This window comes from Sceloporus occidentalis, unplaced genomic scaffold (genome assembly GCF_023333645.1).
Source record: "Sceloporus occidentalis isolate IW3139 unplaced genomic scaffold, rSceOcc1.0.p SCAF_1, whole genome shotgun sequence".
Lineage (NCBI taxonomy): Eukaryota > Metazoa > Chordata > Lepidosauria > Squamata > Phrynosomatidae > Sceloporus > Sceloporus occidentalis.
In genome coordinates, this window is record NW_028316981.1 from 75,541,182 (window position 1) to 75,561,295 (window position 20,114).

Here is a 20,114-nt window from a genome sequence, read left to right on the forward strand (position 1 = left end):
AAGCAAACTCGGGCTGTGGCATTGTCTTTTCAAATATGACCCACTTCAGCATGCTCTGGGCTAAGTCACCACAGGTAACCATTACCTTCACTGTCTGAAACAACACAATGTGAATCATCCATGATGTAACCTTCTTCATGCTTGTAAGAGTGGGTTCTTGGCACATCTTTGATATGTTCTTGTACATCAGGCAATGAGTGACTAGAGCAGAACTGTGAGCAGCTGTCTCCAGCAGACTGAGGGAGAGGTCCACCTGAAGACCGCGATACACCCATGGATTTTCCCAAAGGACTGATAGGGCTCTCTTCTTCGGATGTTTGTGTGCGAATTGGAGGTCGCCCACGACTCTGAGTCATACTAAGGGATGAGGGCTTGGAGCTCCCTTTCTGAGGCCTCTCCATGCTCTCTCTCTCATAGGACCTGCTCCTGATCTCACGGCTTGACATTTTGTCTGACACATAACCAGAGGATCTGGATCGCCCACCACTGTACGCTCTGTCATCTTCTTCCATCATATCCCGGCTGGACACTCCATAATACTTCTGCTGTTCATAAACATTCTTCTTGAGTCCATAAGTGATGTCATCTTGCAGCTTCTTTGCTCTGGATGCCACACTGCTACTAGTGACAGATGTGGTCACTGCATAGGAGGCCAAGTCCGATTCTACATCTTTGGCTTCTTCTATTGGCGAAAACTTGGAGATCTTTTGCTCCATACCTTGCTTCCGATGCTTGCTGCGTTTTGAAGAGATGACTGCTGGAGCAAGATTTTTTGAAGAGTGCTTCTGTATTCCCATAGTGGATCCATGTTTATCTGGGCGAGAGGAATGCCTGTAATCACCGTCACCATAGTAATATGAGCCTGAACTACCTGACATCCTCCCATTGTTTTCTGTGCCCCTGTGGAAGCTTTTTCCTCGATGATCAGAGCTTAGATGATCATACATATCCTCCTCAGACTCCTCCTCTCCTTTTAAGTAGCAGCATGGCCTGCTGGAGACATCTGCATCTCCCATGTCACTCTTTTCTTTGATGTGTCGTCCATTGCTGCTTTGCGACTGCAAATCCCCTTTCTGGCTCTCCCCTGCAGTGCTTTCCTTCGTCAGTTCACTGATATCATCAATCATTACATAGTTCCGAGGAATGTTCTGCTCTAGGTTGGTGTAGAGAGAATCAGAGGAATAACTGGTGGAGGGACTTTGGATTGCACCACTCCTATCTGCTGGCCTTGCTTCAGGGGCCTTGTATTGGTCATAGCTGCTGGTCACTGTTGTGGTACTGTATGTCACTTCTGGAGTTGCAGCAGATATGACTACAGTGGGATTGCTAATGACTTCGTAATTCGTGGGGATCTTTTGCTCTAGGTCAGCTAATGATGTCTGCCGTGGTTTCTGAGAAGTTGTGTGAGATTCTGTGTGACTCTGGAAAAGACTGCTCTGTGCAGGCTGCAGAGATGTTTGACTGGGATATGTGGTTGGAGGTTGGTAAGGTGGCCGGAAACCTTGGTGGCTCTGTAGACCCAGTTCGGACTGATACCCTGTGCTTGGAGTGAAGCTATGTGTCTGGTATGTAGTTTGGGAGGGGTAGGCAGGCATCTGGCTAGTTTGGAAGCCATTTTGTGCAGGAACATTGCTTCCTGGGGGGTAGTGTGGGGGCTGAAATCTTGTTTGCTGGAATGTGGCTGGACCTGGTGGAGCAGCCTGTCCTGAGGAGTACTGATATGGGGTGTAGGAGGAAGCTGATGTATACTGTGCACTGGAGAAGTCTGCATATTGGTTAGAAGGGGCAGTGCTGGGCCTTGTCAGGAGACTGCTGCTCTCATAGCCGGAGAGGCGAAGGTTGTTTAGTTCACTATCAGACATGTAGTCCCTGTTCTCTCCGAGGCATCTCAGGTAGGGATAATCACGGACATTCCGATCCTTCAGCAAAGACTCCTTTCTCTGATGGATCCCCAGTTCCAGGTACTTGAGCTTGGCATCAATCTCCTTCTCTTCCTCATCCAGCTCAGCTTGTTTTTTCCGCAGTTTAGTGGACTCATGCTCAACCAGCTTCAAGTCACGGTCAAGTTCCTTGAGGAGGCTGGCTTTGGTCACTTGAACAGGCGGTCCTCCCACTCCCTTCTGCAGGAGGCCAGGCATATACATCTGTGAGTGAGCTTGGCTAGCCAGAGGGAGATGAGCTTCTTCTGGTGGGGGACTAGGCAGTGTCCTCTTCACTTTCCGAATGAGGGTGTTAGACTGCAGGGTTGAAATCTAGAAGGCAAAGGAAACCATGATTACATTTAAAAGAACTCACTGACACTGACACTTACTCAACCGTGTATAGCTTAACAGTGACCTGCATCTTGTTCTAACATTGGAACATTACATACAAAATTGATGTGGTCACAGATGTCAGTACATACCAGTGCTTCAAAAGAATACCATGAACACCAAAGTCCTGAAACTATGTCATTCTTCCTAATGGTACTGTATCTTCTGTGTCTCTCTTATAAAAACAAAAACTGCATTAAGCAAATCACATGAATGTGAAGATTTGGCAAAGCCCTGGATCAGTGTGTCCAATTTACAAAGCCTGAAAGCAAAATGAATGACTAAAATGCACTGTATAAAGTACTCCTGGCTGGGGAGAGGATTGCTTCCTGAACTTGGAATTAAAAGGGTGAATAATGTTGTTGCTGCCAAGCTTCTACTATATAAATAGCCACAGTTACTGACACTGAGAAAATGGTCTCAAAGAAGCAGAAATCTGCTTGAATATTTTCCCCTAATGAATCAGAATAAAATCAACCCTGTCTGGTTTAGAGATTTGAATAAATCTAAATATAAATCTGCTGCTGCGCATCTTGTGGAGGAAAAAAAGTGAGGGGGGAAGAAAAAAAGGAGGAGAGAGAACTTCTGAGTGATTTACTTAGTATGAGTTTTCATGAGCTAAAATGAATACTGTACATTTCAAAGGTGCTTCTAGATTCCTTCACCCCTTTCCCATCTCTTTTCACTTTTTTTGTTCTGAAGCAGACTAATATGGCTAGCTCTTTGATTTCTTGAGGAACAGTTTTACTGTTGCAGGAAGGCAGGCAGTATTTCTGAAAATTAAAACATCCATATAACATTCTTATTTAATGTGAGATTTTAATTCTACTTTGAAATTCAGATGATCTAAAAGTTTCATATTGTTATTTTTTACTTCTTTTTGTTGACATCAGAATGAATTAATGTGCCAAATCAAGGAGTTAAGTAAATCTCCCTAGATACTATTACAGATGATCTGACGCTGACAGTAGATGGAGGAGCATCTAATGATCGCCCTGGCTTACCAAAATGTTTTGTTTAGGTATGAGTGATGTATGGGATAAAATATATATTTTTTAAGCTTTAGAAAGTCTAGTTAATTAGTTATAGTCTGTACATTACATATTGCCATATGATTACATGGGGCTTTATAAAGAGATAATTGTCATATAGATTCCATAGGATGGCTAATAACTTATTATACTTTAATATTTTTGATTGACCTCTAAGGGCCTTCAGGTTTCCCCTGGGTTGGGAGGCAAGAACAGCTTGTAGGCAAAATGCTATCACTCTGACTTGAAAAGGGTTCTGATGAGTAAAATTTCAATTAACCAGGCAACCAGATCGTTTTCACAAGTATTTTCATAGCAATACTTTGTGGTAAAAAAAAGAGGGTTCACTTACATGCTTTTTAGATGTAGAATAATAATGCACTTGCATAAAAATGTATTTTCTAAAACAGCAGGATTAACTTCAATAAATTAAGAGTGCCAGTTTTCTGGGATTTCATTAACCTCTAAATTCTCTAAAAATCAACTTGGTTTGTAGAGCTACCAGGCATAATCTCATGAAATCTGATATATATCAGTATGTCTTGCTAGGTTTAGAAATTTTCATAAGCGGCATTAGTCTACAGCTGAGTCAAACCTTGAAGAATTCTGGAGTCTTGTCTACAGACAGGCATACTTCTGATTAATTTTATTACTCTTTAAGCACAATGGAAACACCAGAAAAATCAACACACTATATTTTAAGTAGTGGATGATAAAAATAACAAAGAATATAGAAAATGAAAAGGGAGGGATAAAGGTGTGTGTGTGTGTGTGTGTGTGTGTATGTATATGTATATGTATATGTAAATAAATATAAAGACAGGGTAAGGTAAGGCATGTCTAGTAGAACAGCTGCTTCTTTTGGTAACAGAAACAACAGGGCTTTCCATGCTTGGATTCCAATTCTAATTACACTGAAAAGCCAATGATGCAGATCTATTCAGCCTTGGTGTTGCTACAAACCACCAGTCTGGATTGAAATAAATAATATGTGAATTTCTGTTTCATTAAAAATACTCACACCAGAGCACATATTTTGTCTAAAGAGCTAATCTGCAATAAGATGCCTCTGAGCAGACATTGCTTTTATTCACTCATAACCTCTGGTACACTTTCTTCAAAAATATCCAGGCAATGTTGAAAGAACTACAGCAGCTCCCACAGATGAAGAGAGATTACTGATGCTGAAACCTACTGATGCTGAAACCTATGAAGCCAACAGTGTCAGTGGTTAAAGGAAAATCCTTACAGTCCTCATAGGTCACAAACAAGTAGCTCAGGAAAATTTTTGACTGCCACCTTGGGCTGTTGAAACAGTTGATCTTAAGAGAGTCCCTCACTCATCAAGTGCAAAAGTGTAATGGAAAAAGGAAAGGAAGGAAATTATAGCTAGGGATGAACTAGGTGTGACCCAGGCTGTATTACTGCAGACTCACAAAGACATGTATGAACGTTTCTCTATCGTTATCTATAATTTCTAGTGATCTGAACCAGCAGCAGACAGTAACTACAGCAATCACACATGCAGTAATTCAGTGCTGATGGCCTGTGTCAGATGTCAATCAGAAACATGAATGGCATAGGTCCAATGCTGGTTAAATCAGCAGAACTGCAACAATGGCCTATAAACTGTACTGTGGAGAGGTCAAATGAGTATGTCAAGAATCTGAGACTACATCATTTGTAAAATACATCATTTTGCATGTGTGTATGTAATTCTTTGTAGTATATCATGGAAAGCTGGGCTAAATTGGAAGTGGGAGGGTTTCATACTGGCATGAAAAAACTACAGAAAAATGGAAATAAGAAGGTTATGGACACATTCATTGCCTTAAAAAAAACCCTGGCTTTTCTGTAAAACATAAGAAAAGAAAAGAACATTAGAATGCACACATCAGTTAATACTGCCTGTCATGTTAAGCCATATGTAAGTGTTTTTATAAAATTATTTTATATTAATCATTTTACATTGATGTATTTGGATGGGAGACTACCAATTAATATCAGGTGCTGTGGGCTATATTTCAGAAGAAGGCACTGGCAAAACCATCTCTGAGGATTCCTTTCCTAGGAAAACCCTATGAAATTCATGGGGTTGCTGTAAGCTGACAGGTGACTTGAAGGTACATACGTACATAAACACAATCAATATCATTTTGAGAAGTGGAAGGCTTTCACAGCCAGCATCCATAGTTTTCTGTGAATTTTTTGGGCTGTGTGGCTGCATTCTGGAGGAAGTTATTTCTAATGTTTTGCCTGAAACTTTGGCTGGCATTTCCAGAGGTTGGTGGCATGGAAATGTGTGGAGAATATATACCTCTGGGACCTTTGTTTGGGAAGAAGTAGTTTTTACATGTTAATGGTGGAGTTAGTTTGTGTGTTGTACTGTGCTGAATGGAGCAACCTGGAGGTGTGTTGTGAATATGCGAAGGGGATTTGTGTCTATTTAATTGGCAATCCAGTGTCTCGAAGGGAAGTCCCTTGAGCTTGGGTGGTGTTCATTTGCTTGTCTTGAGTCATTTTGAATTGTATGAGCTGTAAGAACCATTCCACATTGCTTAGGTATAAAGATGTCCACTGCACAGCCATATTAATTCTGGCTAGGCAGTCTGTGGCTCCTGGACTCTCAGCGGCCCCAAATTTCTAACAAGAAATGGAGAACTGCTATTCCTGGAAGTCTCCAGTACTGGAATTCTGTTTTAAAACAATTTGCCACTTGCTAGTGCCTTGCTTGCCCCCTGAACAGTAGAGTTGTTGGATTTTTTCTTTTTTCTTTTTCTTATTTGACAAACCTGGGATTTATTACTACTTCTGGATTTTGCTTGTGGGGCCTAGGGCACAGTGACTACTACTCAGAATGTTACTGGAAATGGATGCTGCCATACATTTCTTATGTGAAATATAAATAGTTAAGGAATGTACATTGTGAATGTATATAGGCTATAATGTCTGGTTGTAAAAGCTGAGGGCTGTGAGAGAAAAAAATGCAAGAGTTGAACAGGAAGGAAGATGAGATGACCTCAAGAAATGGAAGATCAATCACGTGTTGTTATAGATGTCAACCAAAGTTTACCTGTGTAACTATAGTATGTGTGTTAGGAGGCTATTACCAGAAATAGCTGTTTTCTCTACGTACATATTCTTTGCATGTGCATACGCTGATCAGTTCTGGTAAACACATAATAAGCTTCATATCAAAGGAACAGAACAATCTAATCAAAGAAACACAAGGGAAATGTGAGTAAAAATGGAATATAAACTAGATTTTGGATGAACCTCAAATCATGAAACCTCCATATACAACTCAGGGACAAGCCTGGGTATGGGCCCACTACTGCTAATTATCTTGTTTATATTTTCTTATGCTCAAACCTGTGTGATTGAGAGTGTGCATTTAGATGTGTTTTCTTCTTCTCACTGAAAAATGTTTGTCTCTTTGAGCTGTTTAATTGGCTTATGTATTCTGCAAACCTGAATTGAGCACCAATCTACTCCTGCATTTCCAAAATATACTTTATCCAAGAATCTGAGCAGAGTTGTTACTTGTTTTTCTTGTATTCTGTTTTGGTTAGAAGATTTGGATAGAGTTATTACTTCTTCAGTCCTTGGCTGTTTTCCTTGAGAACTGCAGGGACTGGTATCTAAGAATAACAACACGACTGGCTGCATTGTTCCAGTTACTATTGTATCCTGTATTCAGGACACTTTTGCTTCCATGTAGCTTGAGATACAGACCACCCCCACTCCATGAATGTCTATTTCTTCAAGGAAGTTATTCCCACCTCAGTGACATAGAACATTCCTTTTAAAAATGCTATTCACCTAGCAGCTGGTTAAGAGAGTTACTGATCTTTCATCCTTCTAGCTAACAACCTGTGCATCAAATGAGAAACGGCTATGCTACAGTGACTGCAGTGTCAAGTGTAAAGAACAGAGATAATTAAAATGGAAATACAAGAATACAAGCAATTTCATCCAAACTCTGTTGAAAGACAGAATTTATGGGAAAAAATGATGGGATTAGTCAAAAGAATTTAAAAGGGAGAGTCAACAGAGTCAAATGTCTTCCGTTCATTTGGAAACTAATTAAAATAATATCTTAGAAACTCCAGAAAAATGTATACAACAGATTAGCAAGGTAGAAACAAATCTAAGGAAATGACTACATATTTAGTAAGCAGAATTCAAGGGAAATATTAAAAACACCTTCCTTCAAAAAGTCAGAGTCTTGAAAACTAGAAAGAACACAAGAGGTGGAGCACTGGATGATCATAAAGAACATTTGCATTTTTTCCTGTTGAGAGTGCTGGACAGGTATCCAGGATTAGGCTGTAGTGCTAACATACCAGGGTCTAGACGACAGAAAGAAATGCCCCCCCCCCCCCCCCCAAAGATAAGAAACACAATTTTAGTGATGGATGAAGAGATCTAGTCAAACATATCCTCCATTGTCCCATGAATGCTTTTGTGGCCTTCCCCTCTCTGACACTGGAGCTGTGACAAAATGGGTGGATTGATGGTATAATGTATAAGACATGATGGATACTGAGTTCTAACTTTCCACCATTCCCCCCAACACATGAAAAGATTTAGATTAGTCCTCTACAAGCATGCATAAATATTACTTTAAAGTTTAAACAAATAAGGGATGAGGAAATAATGTTGCCTCACTAAGGAAATCTCAGTGCTCTCCATCCTTTATGAAGATTGCCCTCTTAAGATTTTGTCTGGAGGAAATGAATGCTCATTAGATGTGACAAGAAACTAAGGTCTGGCTAATTAACAATAATAAAAAACATTTAAGTCGCTAAGTTCAGATGGCATGCATCCAACAGTTCATTAAAAACCGCAAAGTATAAAATCGTTCACCATCCAACTAAAATTAACAGTTCCATTGTGCCTAGGTCCAGAAGAAGATGGAGGGCCCTCCTCCCTGGTCTTGGAGGGAGAGATGAACCAGCTGGACTTAATCCTTTCCATAATGCCATCCCCTTTTACTTGTGTGTCCTGTCTTGTTTAGATTGCAAGCCTGAAGGCATAGAATTAAGTAGCAATTTGTAAACTGCTCTGAGACTTTTGTGTCTGAAGAGTGGGGTATAAATACTCAAAACAAATAAATATATATAATGAAATATGCTTCTTGTCATTAAAACTGGGGCTGCCTTCCAGAGGACTGGTCTGCAAGACATACTATAGAATACCAACTTTTAAAAAAGAGGTTGAGGGGCTGTCAAGAACTCTCAAGCCCATTTATCTTGTGTAACATGGCAGAAAGGATTATTCAACTAAAATTATTTAATATATAGAAGAATAAGTCTGAATGAAAAATAGTCACTGTGACTTTTGCAACGGGCAGTCCTGACTCACCAAACTTTCACAGTGTCAACAAAGCATGCTGTTGTGGCAATTCTTTGGACTTTATGAGTCATATCTTCCCAGATGCAGTCTTTCTCTGGTGGAGAAAAAGAGCTTGGAAAAGGTTTAAAAGCAAGCAAGCGAGCAAGTAACCAACTACAGCTCCCAGAATCTTTGCTGGTTAAGTGATTCTGGAACATATAGTCCAAAAGAGTAACTTTCCCATGCTCAGTGAGGAAACAATTTGGACTTCTAAAAAGCATTTGACAAAGTCCCTCACCAAAACCCTTTGGGAAAACATAGCAGTCATAGAAATGTATGAAATTCATCTTAGGATTTGTATCTGATTAAAAAACAGGAAGCCCACTGTAGGACTAAACATTCACAATGGAAAGCAGCAAGCAGGGCAATCTCCTGAAAGTTTATTAGAAGGAACCAGTGTTTATTCAACTTGTTTATATTTTCCCCAGGTAACTGAATAATTCCACAAGACAGTCAAATTTGAGGATCAAATCAAATTATTCAGAATGGGGATCCCAAGTGGATTGTGGTAAGAATCTGAAGGAATCTCCAAACTGAATGATAAGGCAACAAACAAGTCCAGAGAAAAACAAAGATGGAATTGAGTATCTCAAGAACAGAAAGTTCTTGTTAGCAGAATCAAGATAGAAGTGAGCAAAGAGGAGTGTAAGGTTCTCCATGGTAGGCTTCTCACACTAGCAATTCAAAGGTACTAAATAGCTATTCTGTTTTTTTTTATTCCTAACAGGTTTTCTGTGGTTAAAAAAACCTAGGAAGTGGCAGAAAAAACAAGGAATGGTTATCAGCAGGGGAGAACATTATCAGACACCATCAGAAAGCTCAGTGAATGAGGTAGGGCATTATTCATTTCAAACCCTTGTCTGAAGCCACAGAAAAATGGCAAATGCATTTCAGCAGAAGAAAATGATGATCATTGGGACAAAAAATCCCAGCCACATTGATGGAATGTGAAGCAGCTGCAGCTATCTAGGAAAGAGCCTGAGGCTGCAGGGGATAATTCAATGAAAAAAATAAATTCAGTTTGGGCCAATAGTGAGAAAAGCAAAATGGTGTTAGGGGCTGTTTAGATAAAGGCTAGAAAATAATGAAATGGCCAGTAGTGTAATAAATGAATAAATAAATAAATATTATTTAATTAATAAAGCCCGTGAGTCGATCTTATTGACTTTGTTAATCTTATTTCTACGGTAGAAGTTGGTTCCAAAGAGAATACATTGATTATTATAAAAAACTGAAAATTTTGTAAGGTCAAGGGAGAACAGCTAGAGATTATTTTTCTCTTTCTCTAAAAATGACATCTCAGGATCATTATGACTGGCAGTAGATTCAAGATGGATGAAAGAAAGTCATGCTTCATACAGTGTTTAATTTTATGGAATGTGTCACCATAAGATATGATACCATTGACTTAAGACCATTGACCTAGATGAAAGAGAATTAACACAATTTCTTGAAAGAGGACTGGATGAGAGTCAGTGTGGTGTAGTGGTTTGAAAAACTAGACTAGGATCTAGGAAACCCAGTTTCTAGTAGTAACAAAGCAATGAAACCCACTGGGTGACTACACTTCATTATCACTTAGTGTGACTTATCTCAAGCGATTTTTTTGAAGAGACAAGAAGAGGGCCACATATACTCTCTTGAGCTCACTGAGGAAGAGTTGAATATATATGTAATTAATGAACACACCAATGAAATTAGTCATGATGAAGGTCTAAATTGAATCACTGTGTTCAGAGGATGTGTTGTTGTTATTGTTGTTGTTGTTGTTGTTGTTGTTGTGTGACATCAACTTATTTCCAACTTATGGTGACCCTGAGGCAAATGTATCATGGAATTCTCTTGGCAAGATTTGTTAAGAAGGGATTTTCCTCTGAAGCTGAGGGAATGTGACTTGCTCAAGGTCACCCACTGGGTGTCCATGGCTAAATGGGGATTTGAATCTTGGTCTCCGGAGTCCTAGTCCAATGCTCAAATCACTATACATGCTGGCACTTTCATAAGAGATACGTATATGTGTGTATGTGTGCACATGCACACCTGCCTTCAAGTCCCCTGCCAAGACCTATAGATTCTTTCTCTACAATATTGCTAAAATCTGTCCATTTCTTTCAGCCTCTACTGCCAAGACTCTGGTCCACGCTCTGGTCGTCTCACAACCAGATTATTGTAACCTCCTTCTTTCAGGGCTTCCTTTCTCTCACCTCCATCCTTTAATTTCTGTCCAGCATTCAGCTGCACGCATTACTACATCTGCTCGCTGCTTTGCCCATGTTTCTCCTTTATTATCATCCCTTCACTGGCTCTCCTTCCCCTTCCGTATTCAGTATAAGCTTCTGCTGTTGAATTTTAAAGCCCGGTGTGGACTGCCCCCTCCTAATTTATCAGACCTTCTTTCTCCTCACCTTCCCACTTGGGCCCTCTGTTCTGGTAGTCAAGGTCTGTTGTCTCAGCCCAGGATTGTCTCGGCCCCGTCCCAGATTTGTCCCTTTTCACTTGCTGCCCCTCACTCCTGGAATCTCCTTGCCCCAAGAACATGGCTCATCACTTCTTTAACCAGTTTCAAAAATGAGTTGAAGACCACCCTGTTCAGAGAAGTGTTCCCAGACATTGCGTGACTATTATTTGCTATTTGACGTTTTTAATTTGTTGCCTGTTTTACTGAACCCTTTCCTGTATTGTTATGTATTATTTATATGTATTATGCTATTATTTTTTAGATTGTACACGATGGGCAAGTTTACTCGTATCTATTTTATTGTTTGTATGTACAGCGCTGTGTAAATCTACAGTGCTATATAAATAAAGCATAATAATAATAATAATAACAACAACAAAAACATATGGTGACCCCGTATTCATAGGGCTTTCTTAGACAAGGAATCCTGAACTTTGAGCTATACTATGACACATCCTGTTTTACTAGGTTAAGGGAATGGATAACTTTGAAAGATAACAGATTATTGGCATTAGAAGGTGAAGGCTTACATTATGACTAGCATGCTTATCTTGCTTATGGAAAACAAAAAGTGAATAAAATTTTTAACAACCACTGCATTAGGAAGTCACTATTGGATGTATGGAAAAGATACAAAAAGAGATAAATGACGAAAATACCAAATTGGGTCTCCCCACAAGAGGCTTTTCAAAGGAGGGAAATGATACAAGATGAAAATTGGTTCACGTATAAAATTTTATTGAAAGTGTATGGAGAAGAGACAAAACTGAAATCCCAAGAAGAATTAACAAAAGAGGGATATGAAATTAATTGGTTCCCCTATAGACAAATCATGGAGAGATGGTGTATGGATAAGAGAAACACTGGCGGGATACAAACCGCCACTTTGCGGCGTTCCCCCGCTGGCGCCATTTGCTCCGCGAGGGAGCCGTAGCAGCTAAACCGCGCGGCTCCCGCGTGGAGCAAAAAAGAAGCTCCATTTCGGAGCTTCTTTTTGCGGCGCCTCTATGATGTCGCGAGGCGCCGATGGCGCATTCGCGACGTCATAGGTGCCGCGACACGTCTGGACGCTATGCATCCAGTACGTAAAGATGGCGGCGCCCCTTCCTAACCCTAGTACGTATACAATACGTACTATATGGCGGTGTGTAACCCGCCACTGGATTTGTGAAAAAAGAAAAGGAACCTGGAATTTTTAAGATTATTACATCATATACAAAAGGTACAATTGGGAATTTATACAAATTACTATTACAAGAAAGATTGGAAACAGAGGTGGTCAAAGACGCAATGATAAAGTGGGCAAAAAATGTTGGACATAATTTGGAATTAGCAAAATGGGAAAAATCATGGCGTAACATTTCTAAATATTCGGCTTCACAAAGGATGAAAGAAAATTATTACAAATTATATTTCCGCTGGTATCTAACTCCTGAAAAAAATTCCAAAATATATAAAAATTATTGGAATTATACTGGAAATGCAAAAAGGAACAGGGCACCTTCTTCCACTGCTGGTGGTCTTGTATAGAAATAGGGAAATTCTGGGATATGATAAACAAATCATTATCAGAAATGTTGGGTATTACCTTACAAAAATTACCAGAATTGTATTTATTGAATATGATGAGTATTGAGATAGAGAAGAAATATGGTAAAATCCTTTTTTATGCAATTACTCTAGCAAGAATTTTCCTAGCAAGAAAATGGAAGACAGAAGCAATTCCTGATAGGAAAGAATGGCTATTGGATTTGCATGAAGCTATGGAGATGGATAAATTAACTTTAATTTTAAGAGGAGAACCTTTAAACAAGGTTGACCAAATATGGGGAACAGTACTGGAATATTTAGAAAACACCTGGAATTCACAATAGACTTATTAATATAGACATTTATATCCATGTAATAATTGGAGTATATAACTGGCACGTAACTGGTACTGCGTGAGAAAAAGTGGAATTAAATAAGTTTCAGTTAGCAGAATTCGGATTGCTCAATCTCCACAAGATAAATGAACATGATGTAAGTTTGTATTAGGCAAGTGAAGGCATGAAGAGTTGGTGGATGAAAGTTAAAAATTTAAGAAGAATAAAGCAACCAGCACTAAGGGGAGAAGGAAGTTGTTTGAATGGACAGAAGAGAGAAAGTTTTAGCATGTTGTAGAAGGTTTGTGCAAGTGAAGGAAATTGCTGGAGTGAATGGTAGCAGCTGATAGGGAAGGGTAATGGGAAGAGATAATTATTAGGTAGTAGATGAACAAAGGAAGGAGTCAGAAGGTAGAGAAGGGAATATTAGTATAGAAAGAAGAGAAGGATCTGAAGTTAGGAAGATGGGACATTTATCATATATTTAAAGTTGTGAAAGAAAGGTTTGCTAATGTTTTGTTGAAGATGTGTATGTTTGTTTGTATGTTTTGTCATGTTTGTTTGAATGTGATAAATTTAATAAAATCTTTTTTTTAAAAAAGAACTAACTAGGGCTGACTCTGTTTAACTTCCAAGATCAGAAGGGATCTTAGGGTATTTAGGCTTCTGCTTTGAATATTATACCCTGACTGTGAGTTTTCCAGGGGCATCTATTTACCAACTAGGAGCAAAAGGATTCCAAAAAGATGGGGCTTCTTAGGATAGGATAATTTTGCAACTAATCCTAGAAAGCTAGGAAGCGTAGCAGCCCTTGTGACATTATCACATCCTGACTAGCCACTAAGAAAGTACTTTATATAATACAGTCTTCAGCTATTTTTTTCACAGCAAGACTCATAGTTTGATAAATGCACTGAAGAGATGGTGTCCAGGGAATAAGGGATTTTGCCAACTTCTTTTGATCAAGAAAAGATAACACTGCCTACAGGGAGATGCACTGCAAGTGCCTCAGTAAGTGTTGATGTATGTGCACACACCCAGGATGCAATTTGAAGCCAGACTTTTGAAATATTCATTGCTGGAACATTAACCAAATGGAAATGTCCAGGTATACTTGCTTGGGACAGCCCCCCATAGAAAGGTTATTCTATAGATTGAATACACATTTAGAAATAATACCCAGATGTTGTTATTAACTTGGGTAAATTTCAGGTAATTCTTCAGTCAAACTGAGGGATATCCTTGCAAGACTAGAAAGGAGAAAAGGATAAAGAATGGTGTCATTTTATCAGAAAGTACACACCATTGCTTTAGCAAAAGAACCTGCTAGACAGCCTCATGGTCAGCTCACTGTGTGGCAGGATCACCAGGTAGGCAGGAAAACAGTGAGAAAATCCAAAGTACTGCTTGTGGCCGAAACATGCATGTAAATCAGTATCTGAAGAGTGGTAGCTTCAGATCTGTAATTAGCAAATGCCTTTCATGATTAATGAGAGGCACTTCACACATTGCATAATTATTAACTAGCAAGTATGTAAATGCAGGAGTTAGCAGACAAACCAAGTGAACTTTATTAAAACTCTGATTGTGCAGGAAAGCATAACCCAGGCATGTTTCCAGTTTCCCCAAATATGGTCACAGGCTCACATACTCCCTTCTCCTCAACCCTCCTTTCCCCTGTTTTGTGGTTTTCTATAACCATAGTTTGCAATGATGTCTAACAACAACAATAATAATAATAATAATAATATATTTATTTCTAACCTGCTTTTCCAATAGATCAAAGCGGGTGACAAGCAGAGTGCAATATACAATTGCAACAGCAACAGCATCAATAAAAAACAGTTAAAAGCAGAATTTAAAACAATTATACACAACGTTAAAATACAGGATAAAAACGTACAAACTAGCTGATTCAGCTTACATGTGCAGTGTGTTGGGGGAGTACAGGTAATTACACTGTCTGGGGAAGGCTTGTTTGAAAAGGAAGGTTTTTAACCCCTTCCTAAATTGGTCAAGGGAGGTGGCTGAGCGGAGCTCGCCGGAAAGAGAGTTCCAGAGCTGTGGGGCCAAGATGGAATAGGCCCTCTGAGCTGTTACAGTATATTTTGTGTCTGGAACTCTCAACAGTTGCTTCCCGGCTGACCTGAGAGCGCGGGGCGGATTGTATGGGGAGAGGCGGTCCACCAAGTACACTGGGCCCAAGCCATTTAGGGCTTTATAGGTAATAACCAACAACTTGTATTGCGCCCGGAAGCGAATAGGCAGCCAGTGTAGATCTTTCAAGACAGGTGTTATATGGCTGGTCCTGGAAGATCCAGTCACCAGTCTAGCTGCCATGTTCTGAACCAATTGAAGCTTCCGAGTTTGGTACAAGGGTTGCCCCATGTAGAGCACATTACAGAAATCCAACTGAGAGGTCACCAGAGCATGTACCACTGTTTCAAGGTCCCCCTGGCCCAGGTAGGGTCGCAGCTGGCGTATCAACCAAAGCTGATAACAGGTGCTCCTGACCGTCGCATTCACCTGAGGTGTAAGGTGGAGCGACAAGTCTAGAAGCACCCCCAGACTGCGAACAGAGTCCTTCAAGGGGAGTGTGATTCCATTCAGGACAGGTGGACAAATATCCATCCCCGGACCCGGGGAACCTATCACAAGCACTTCCGTTTTCTCTGGATTCAAACTGAGTCTGTTTTCCCTCATCCAGCCCATTACCGACTCCAGACAGGCATTTAGAGGAGAGATGCCATCCTTGGTCACTGCTTCAGTCTTTAGGCTTGTTTCCAAACTACTACTTTGAAACCATGTTTAACATTGTATTTTTATAAGTTTTTAATTGTAAGCTTTTAGACTGTAAGCCACTTTGGATCCCAATTTTGGGGAGAAAAGTGGTATACAAATGAATAGATAGATAGATAGATAGATAGATAGATAGATAGATAGATAGATAGGTTTGCAAACCATGCATTGGGATAATCTTGGTTACTTTTGACCATACTTGCCACTGATTGAGACATGATAAAAAACTAGATTTCTTACAAAGCACTGAGTGATGGAGTGCTAAATCCAGCCACATAAAATGGGAGGAGGGAGGGAACATGTGAATCTCCATATCAGAAGCTCCATATCATAATTTGGAGGCTGGGACTGGGAAACACAATGCTTGACATACATGAAAAAGCCACAATCAGCCAGTTTTCAAGCATGCATGCATGGGGAAAGATACACATGGAAGATTATTACACTGATAACTAAAGTGTTTATATGTGCCTTCAAGTTGCCTATCAGCTTTTGGAGTTCCCATGAATTTCATAGGATGCTCTTAAGAAAGGAATACTCAGAGGTGGTTTTGCCAAGTATTTGAACATTTGTCAGACAAATCAAGAAGAGACAAAGGTTTGGTTTTTTTAATTATTTGGGTAAACCCAGAGAATGAGTGATGCTTCTATGTTAAGGCAAGAGGCAAAGTGAAGCTGTTGGTTTCTCAGTATAAAGTGAAAATGAATAAGCAATTGAGCTGTAACAAGAGGGCTGCCTGGAGACTTATCTGCTAATCAGTATCTGAAATAACTGGAGAAACTGTACACATAGCACATTGGAGCAACCCCCACCCCTGCAACTCAGCAGAGTCTTCAACACCACAGTTCGAATATTATAACAGGGGGCAGTGAGTGACAGCTATTTGTGCAATGTCTTGAGTCTTGACAAAGTAAACAGACCCTGGTCTTTCAGCCTCCAATTCAGTGATTTCAATGTGAATGCTGAGGTAAGACTTAGCTCCTTGTCTAGAGCTATTGTGATGCAGTCCTGAAAGTTTGTTGCAACACAGCACTAGCCTATCTCTCTCTTTCTAACAAGTGCAGCAGCAACATCATACGCTCCATACAATAAAAGTGTGTGACCGTTATGTTATGTGGCTTGTTTATTTATTCCTCATTGCTTCTTCTAAAGTGAGACCAATTGGACAAAGATATCCTTGTCTATATCTTTGTCTAATATTTATTGTTGTAGTTGTAGATGATGCTTTTGTTTTACGTATGCAATTTTATATTGTGTTTTTAAAATGGATCAATATTTTTTTTTAAAAAGTGAGACCCATTGCTTTTGAAAAAGTGTCTGCTTCCCTTTTCCTGGTTCCCATTCTTTCTCTTTTGCTTTCAAATACTGTACACAGTTTTCCAAACACAAGGTGAACAAGCTGCTGCATGTCTCTCAGGCCTGTATCAAGGGCTGGCTCCAGCTAGGAAACTTTTGGCTTTGCCACTTCCACTAGAGCCAATCATTCTGTTTTGTGACAGGCTCTAGGTTTCTGACTCACTTATAGTGGTGTGAGCAAGAGCTGATCTGGGCTCTCCAAATACAGTTATCTCAGGTGACTGCCTACTGAAACACTGGAATTCTGAGATTTGGGGGTGATATGTCCAAGTCTACCACTCATTTCAGGGTGAAAGTGGAGTGTATGAAATGTGGACTTGTGGGAAAAACTTTTAGTTGAGGGAACAAGGAAGGAGGGTGGTTGTAGGATAGGCTTTGTTAGCTTCATATGGTGCTTTTGGATTGTTTTTGTGAGGTGAGGCACATAAACCACATTTGAGCTGACTTTATTCGCAGCTTTGGGTCACTGGAATATTTTAAAAATTTGTTTCCATGTAGGTTTCTATTAGGGTTAGACTTGAGATTTCTCAGATGGAGACACATAACCCTTGTGCAAATCTTTTTGTCTTCTCTCATGTTTAGAGAGTTTTGAGGGTTTTCTCAGTTCTGGACATATGGGATATAAATCTTTGCTTGCCTCATTGTTACGTATGAGTACAGGAAATAACATTTTTTTGAGACAGCAAGGTATTTTCTGTTAGATTTGAGACTTCTCACATTGTTCTAACACAGAACAATCTCTCATAAATTGTGTGCACTTCACCATTTGCATTGCTAGACTATGATTGTTGTGTTGCTCTATGGATTTTAAAAAATTAGAATCACTGGATGGTGTTACTTATATTTTCTTGATCGATCAGCCAGATCCTCTCTAGTTACTATGTGTGCATTCTTTGTATCACAATGGGAAAGGGCACTCATTTTGTGCAGAGACATTTTGTACAAATTGTAGAAGCCACAACAAGAAACTCTGCTTGCTCATTCTTGTGCTGGAGGAGAGAAATCTCTCAGCAGTTAACAAACTCTTAAGGCACTTTGAGTCCCATTTTGGGAGAAAGATATGATATAAATTAATAACCAAACTCTTGACAGGAGGAATCAAGACACTCTGGCTTGGCAAGAACAAATAATTTAGCAAGATTTCTTCACATTCCCAAGTCACACTTACAGTTTGGCATTCTGTCTAGGCAGCCTTTGATCACTGGGTCACTGGTTATTATACATGCACTGCGGAAGGCTTTGCTTTGGTCTCATAAACCCAAGTTCCTAACTGTACTGGTTGTCCAGATGTGTACCTGCATATTTTGTAACCTATCCAAGCAGATAGTCTTGGGCCTCCTCAGGAGAATTTTTCTGGATATGCTTTTGGTGCTTTAACTTGTAACCTATACACTAATACCAATCTGAAGTCTTCAAGACTTTGTACTTATTGTTTCAACATGTCTTCATGCCTATACAAGAGAAATGCTTTTCAGTAGTCAGGAGAAATCAACAGAAGTACAAACATTTTTAGGAAGAAAATCCTCTATAGAGGAAACCCTTCATACGAGAACTGAACATGCTCAGTGGCTCTGGAATCATGGTTGACTACAGAGAAAGAGAAACCTGGAGTAGGGAATGGATTGAAAGGCTGGAAACCTGAGTAGAAGCATTCCATGCTGTAGTGCTTTGTTGCAGCTCCAGCTAATATATCTTTGTTCAAAATACAGTTTGTTGTCCTGTTCAGTGACTGCCTGATGTATGCAGTGTTGAAACCCAATGAATGTAAGCCAAGTAAAAGCTTACTACATGCTTTGTTTAACGCTGATGAACATGGAGGACCATGCATTGATGATTTGCTTGGTCCTTGCCCCTTCTGTTTCATTACATTAAGCAGGACAGAACTGATTGCATTGGTCCAGGAAGTGATAAACACCACTTTACAAGAAGGGGTGACTCATGTATTAAGAGAGTCCCTGTCTTCAGGTGTACAATTTAAGATAAAAAGGAAAAGGAATTGGAAACGAGGAGAAAATTATTCTGATGCAGGGAGAAGTGAATACCATAACAAGTAGTTTGGCTCTTAATGCAAGATGCTACAGGCTGGCAGGAGGGATGCTTTCCATACTACGTTGTTCCACTGCTCTTTTATTTCCTAAATTTTATTTCCTAAACTCTACACTCCCTTCTCACATGATACACAGAGTTGCTGGTTTAAAAAATCCTTCTTTCTTGGATTTGCGTATAAAAGAGAGAGCTGAGGGAGTTGTGTTGATGGCTATTTTGGGGGGATTTAATGTTGCTTCATTATCTATTGCAGGCACCACAGTTAAAGATCTCATAGCAATCCCCACATGTATATATTGTTTTCACATGCTCTAATAAAACCTCACAGTTAAATTTACAGTTGAGAAGACATGTTTTTACCAGTGCACAGAATAGCTCATTTTATTACCACTAGATGGCACAGAAGAGAATTTAACTTTACTTCTGTGCCTTCATATGTTTTAAGGATGCAGTTTGATTCTGAATGCTTTCGGTATCTGGTGGTATACACTGCACAGATAAGAAAATACATATTAAAGAGAGAAGGAAACAAAGGAGTTAACTATAAGATAGAAGGCATAATATAATTGTTTATGGGAAGAAACTGCTCTCTTTCCCTAGCAGTGAATTACAGAATATCATAAAACCAAATGCTCTTGGTAACACACACACACACACACACACACACACACACTTAAAAAAACAGTAAGAATTGAGTTTTTAAGCCATATGCTATGCCATTCAAAGCTAGAGTTGTCTTTCATGGCAGAGGTGAGATGGCCTCCTAACATCTTTAGAATATAGAGATTTAACAGTATATAATATTATATTGTATTGAGGAATGGCAGCAGATTGTCCAACTCTGTGCCTG

General features: G+C 39.6%; 1 protein-coding gene across 2 annotated transcripts in view; it reads right to left on the reverse strand.

The window, feature by feature from the left end:
* Window positions 1–20,114, reverse strand: part of BSN (bassoon presynaptic cytomatrix protein) — a 274,395-nt gene that overhangs the window by 14,254 nt on the left and 240,027 nt on the right. For both annotated transcript variants that reach the window (XM_089525741.1, XM_089525751.1), the window contains one exon: window positions 86–2,252. In XM_089525741.1, coding sequence (XP_089381867.1) covers window positions 86–2,252 — 2,167 coding nt within the window. The remainder of the gene's footprint in view (window positions 1–85; window positions 2,253–20,114) is intronic.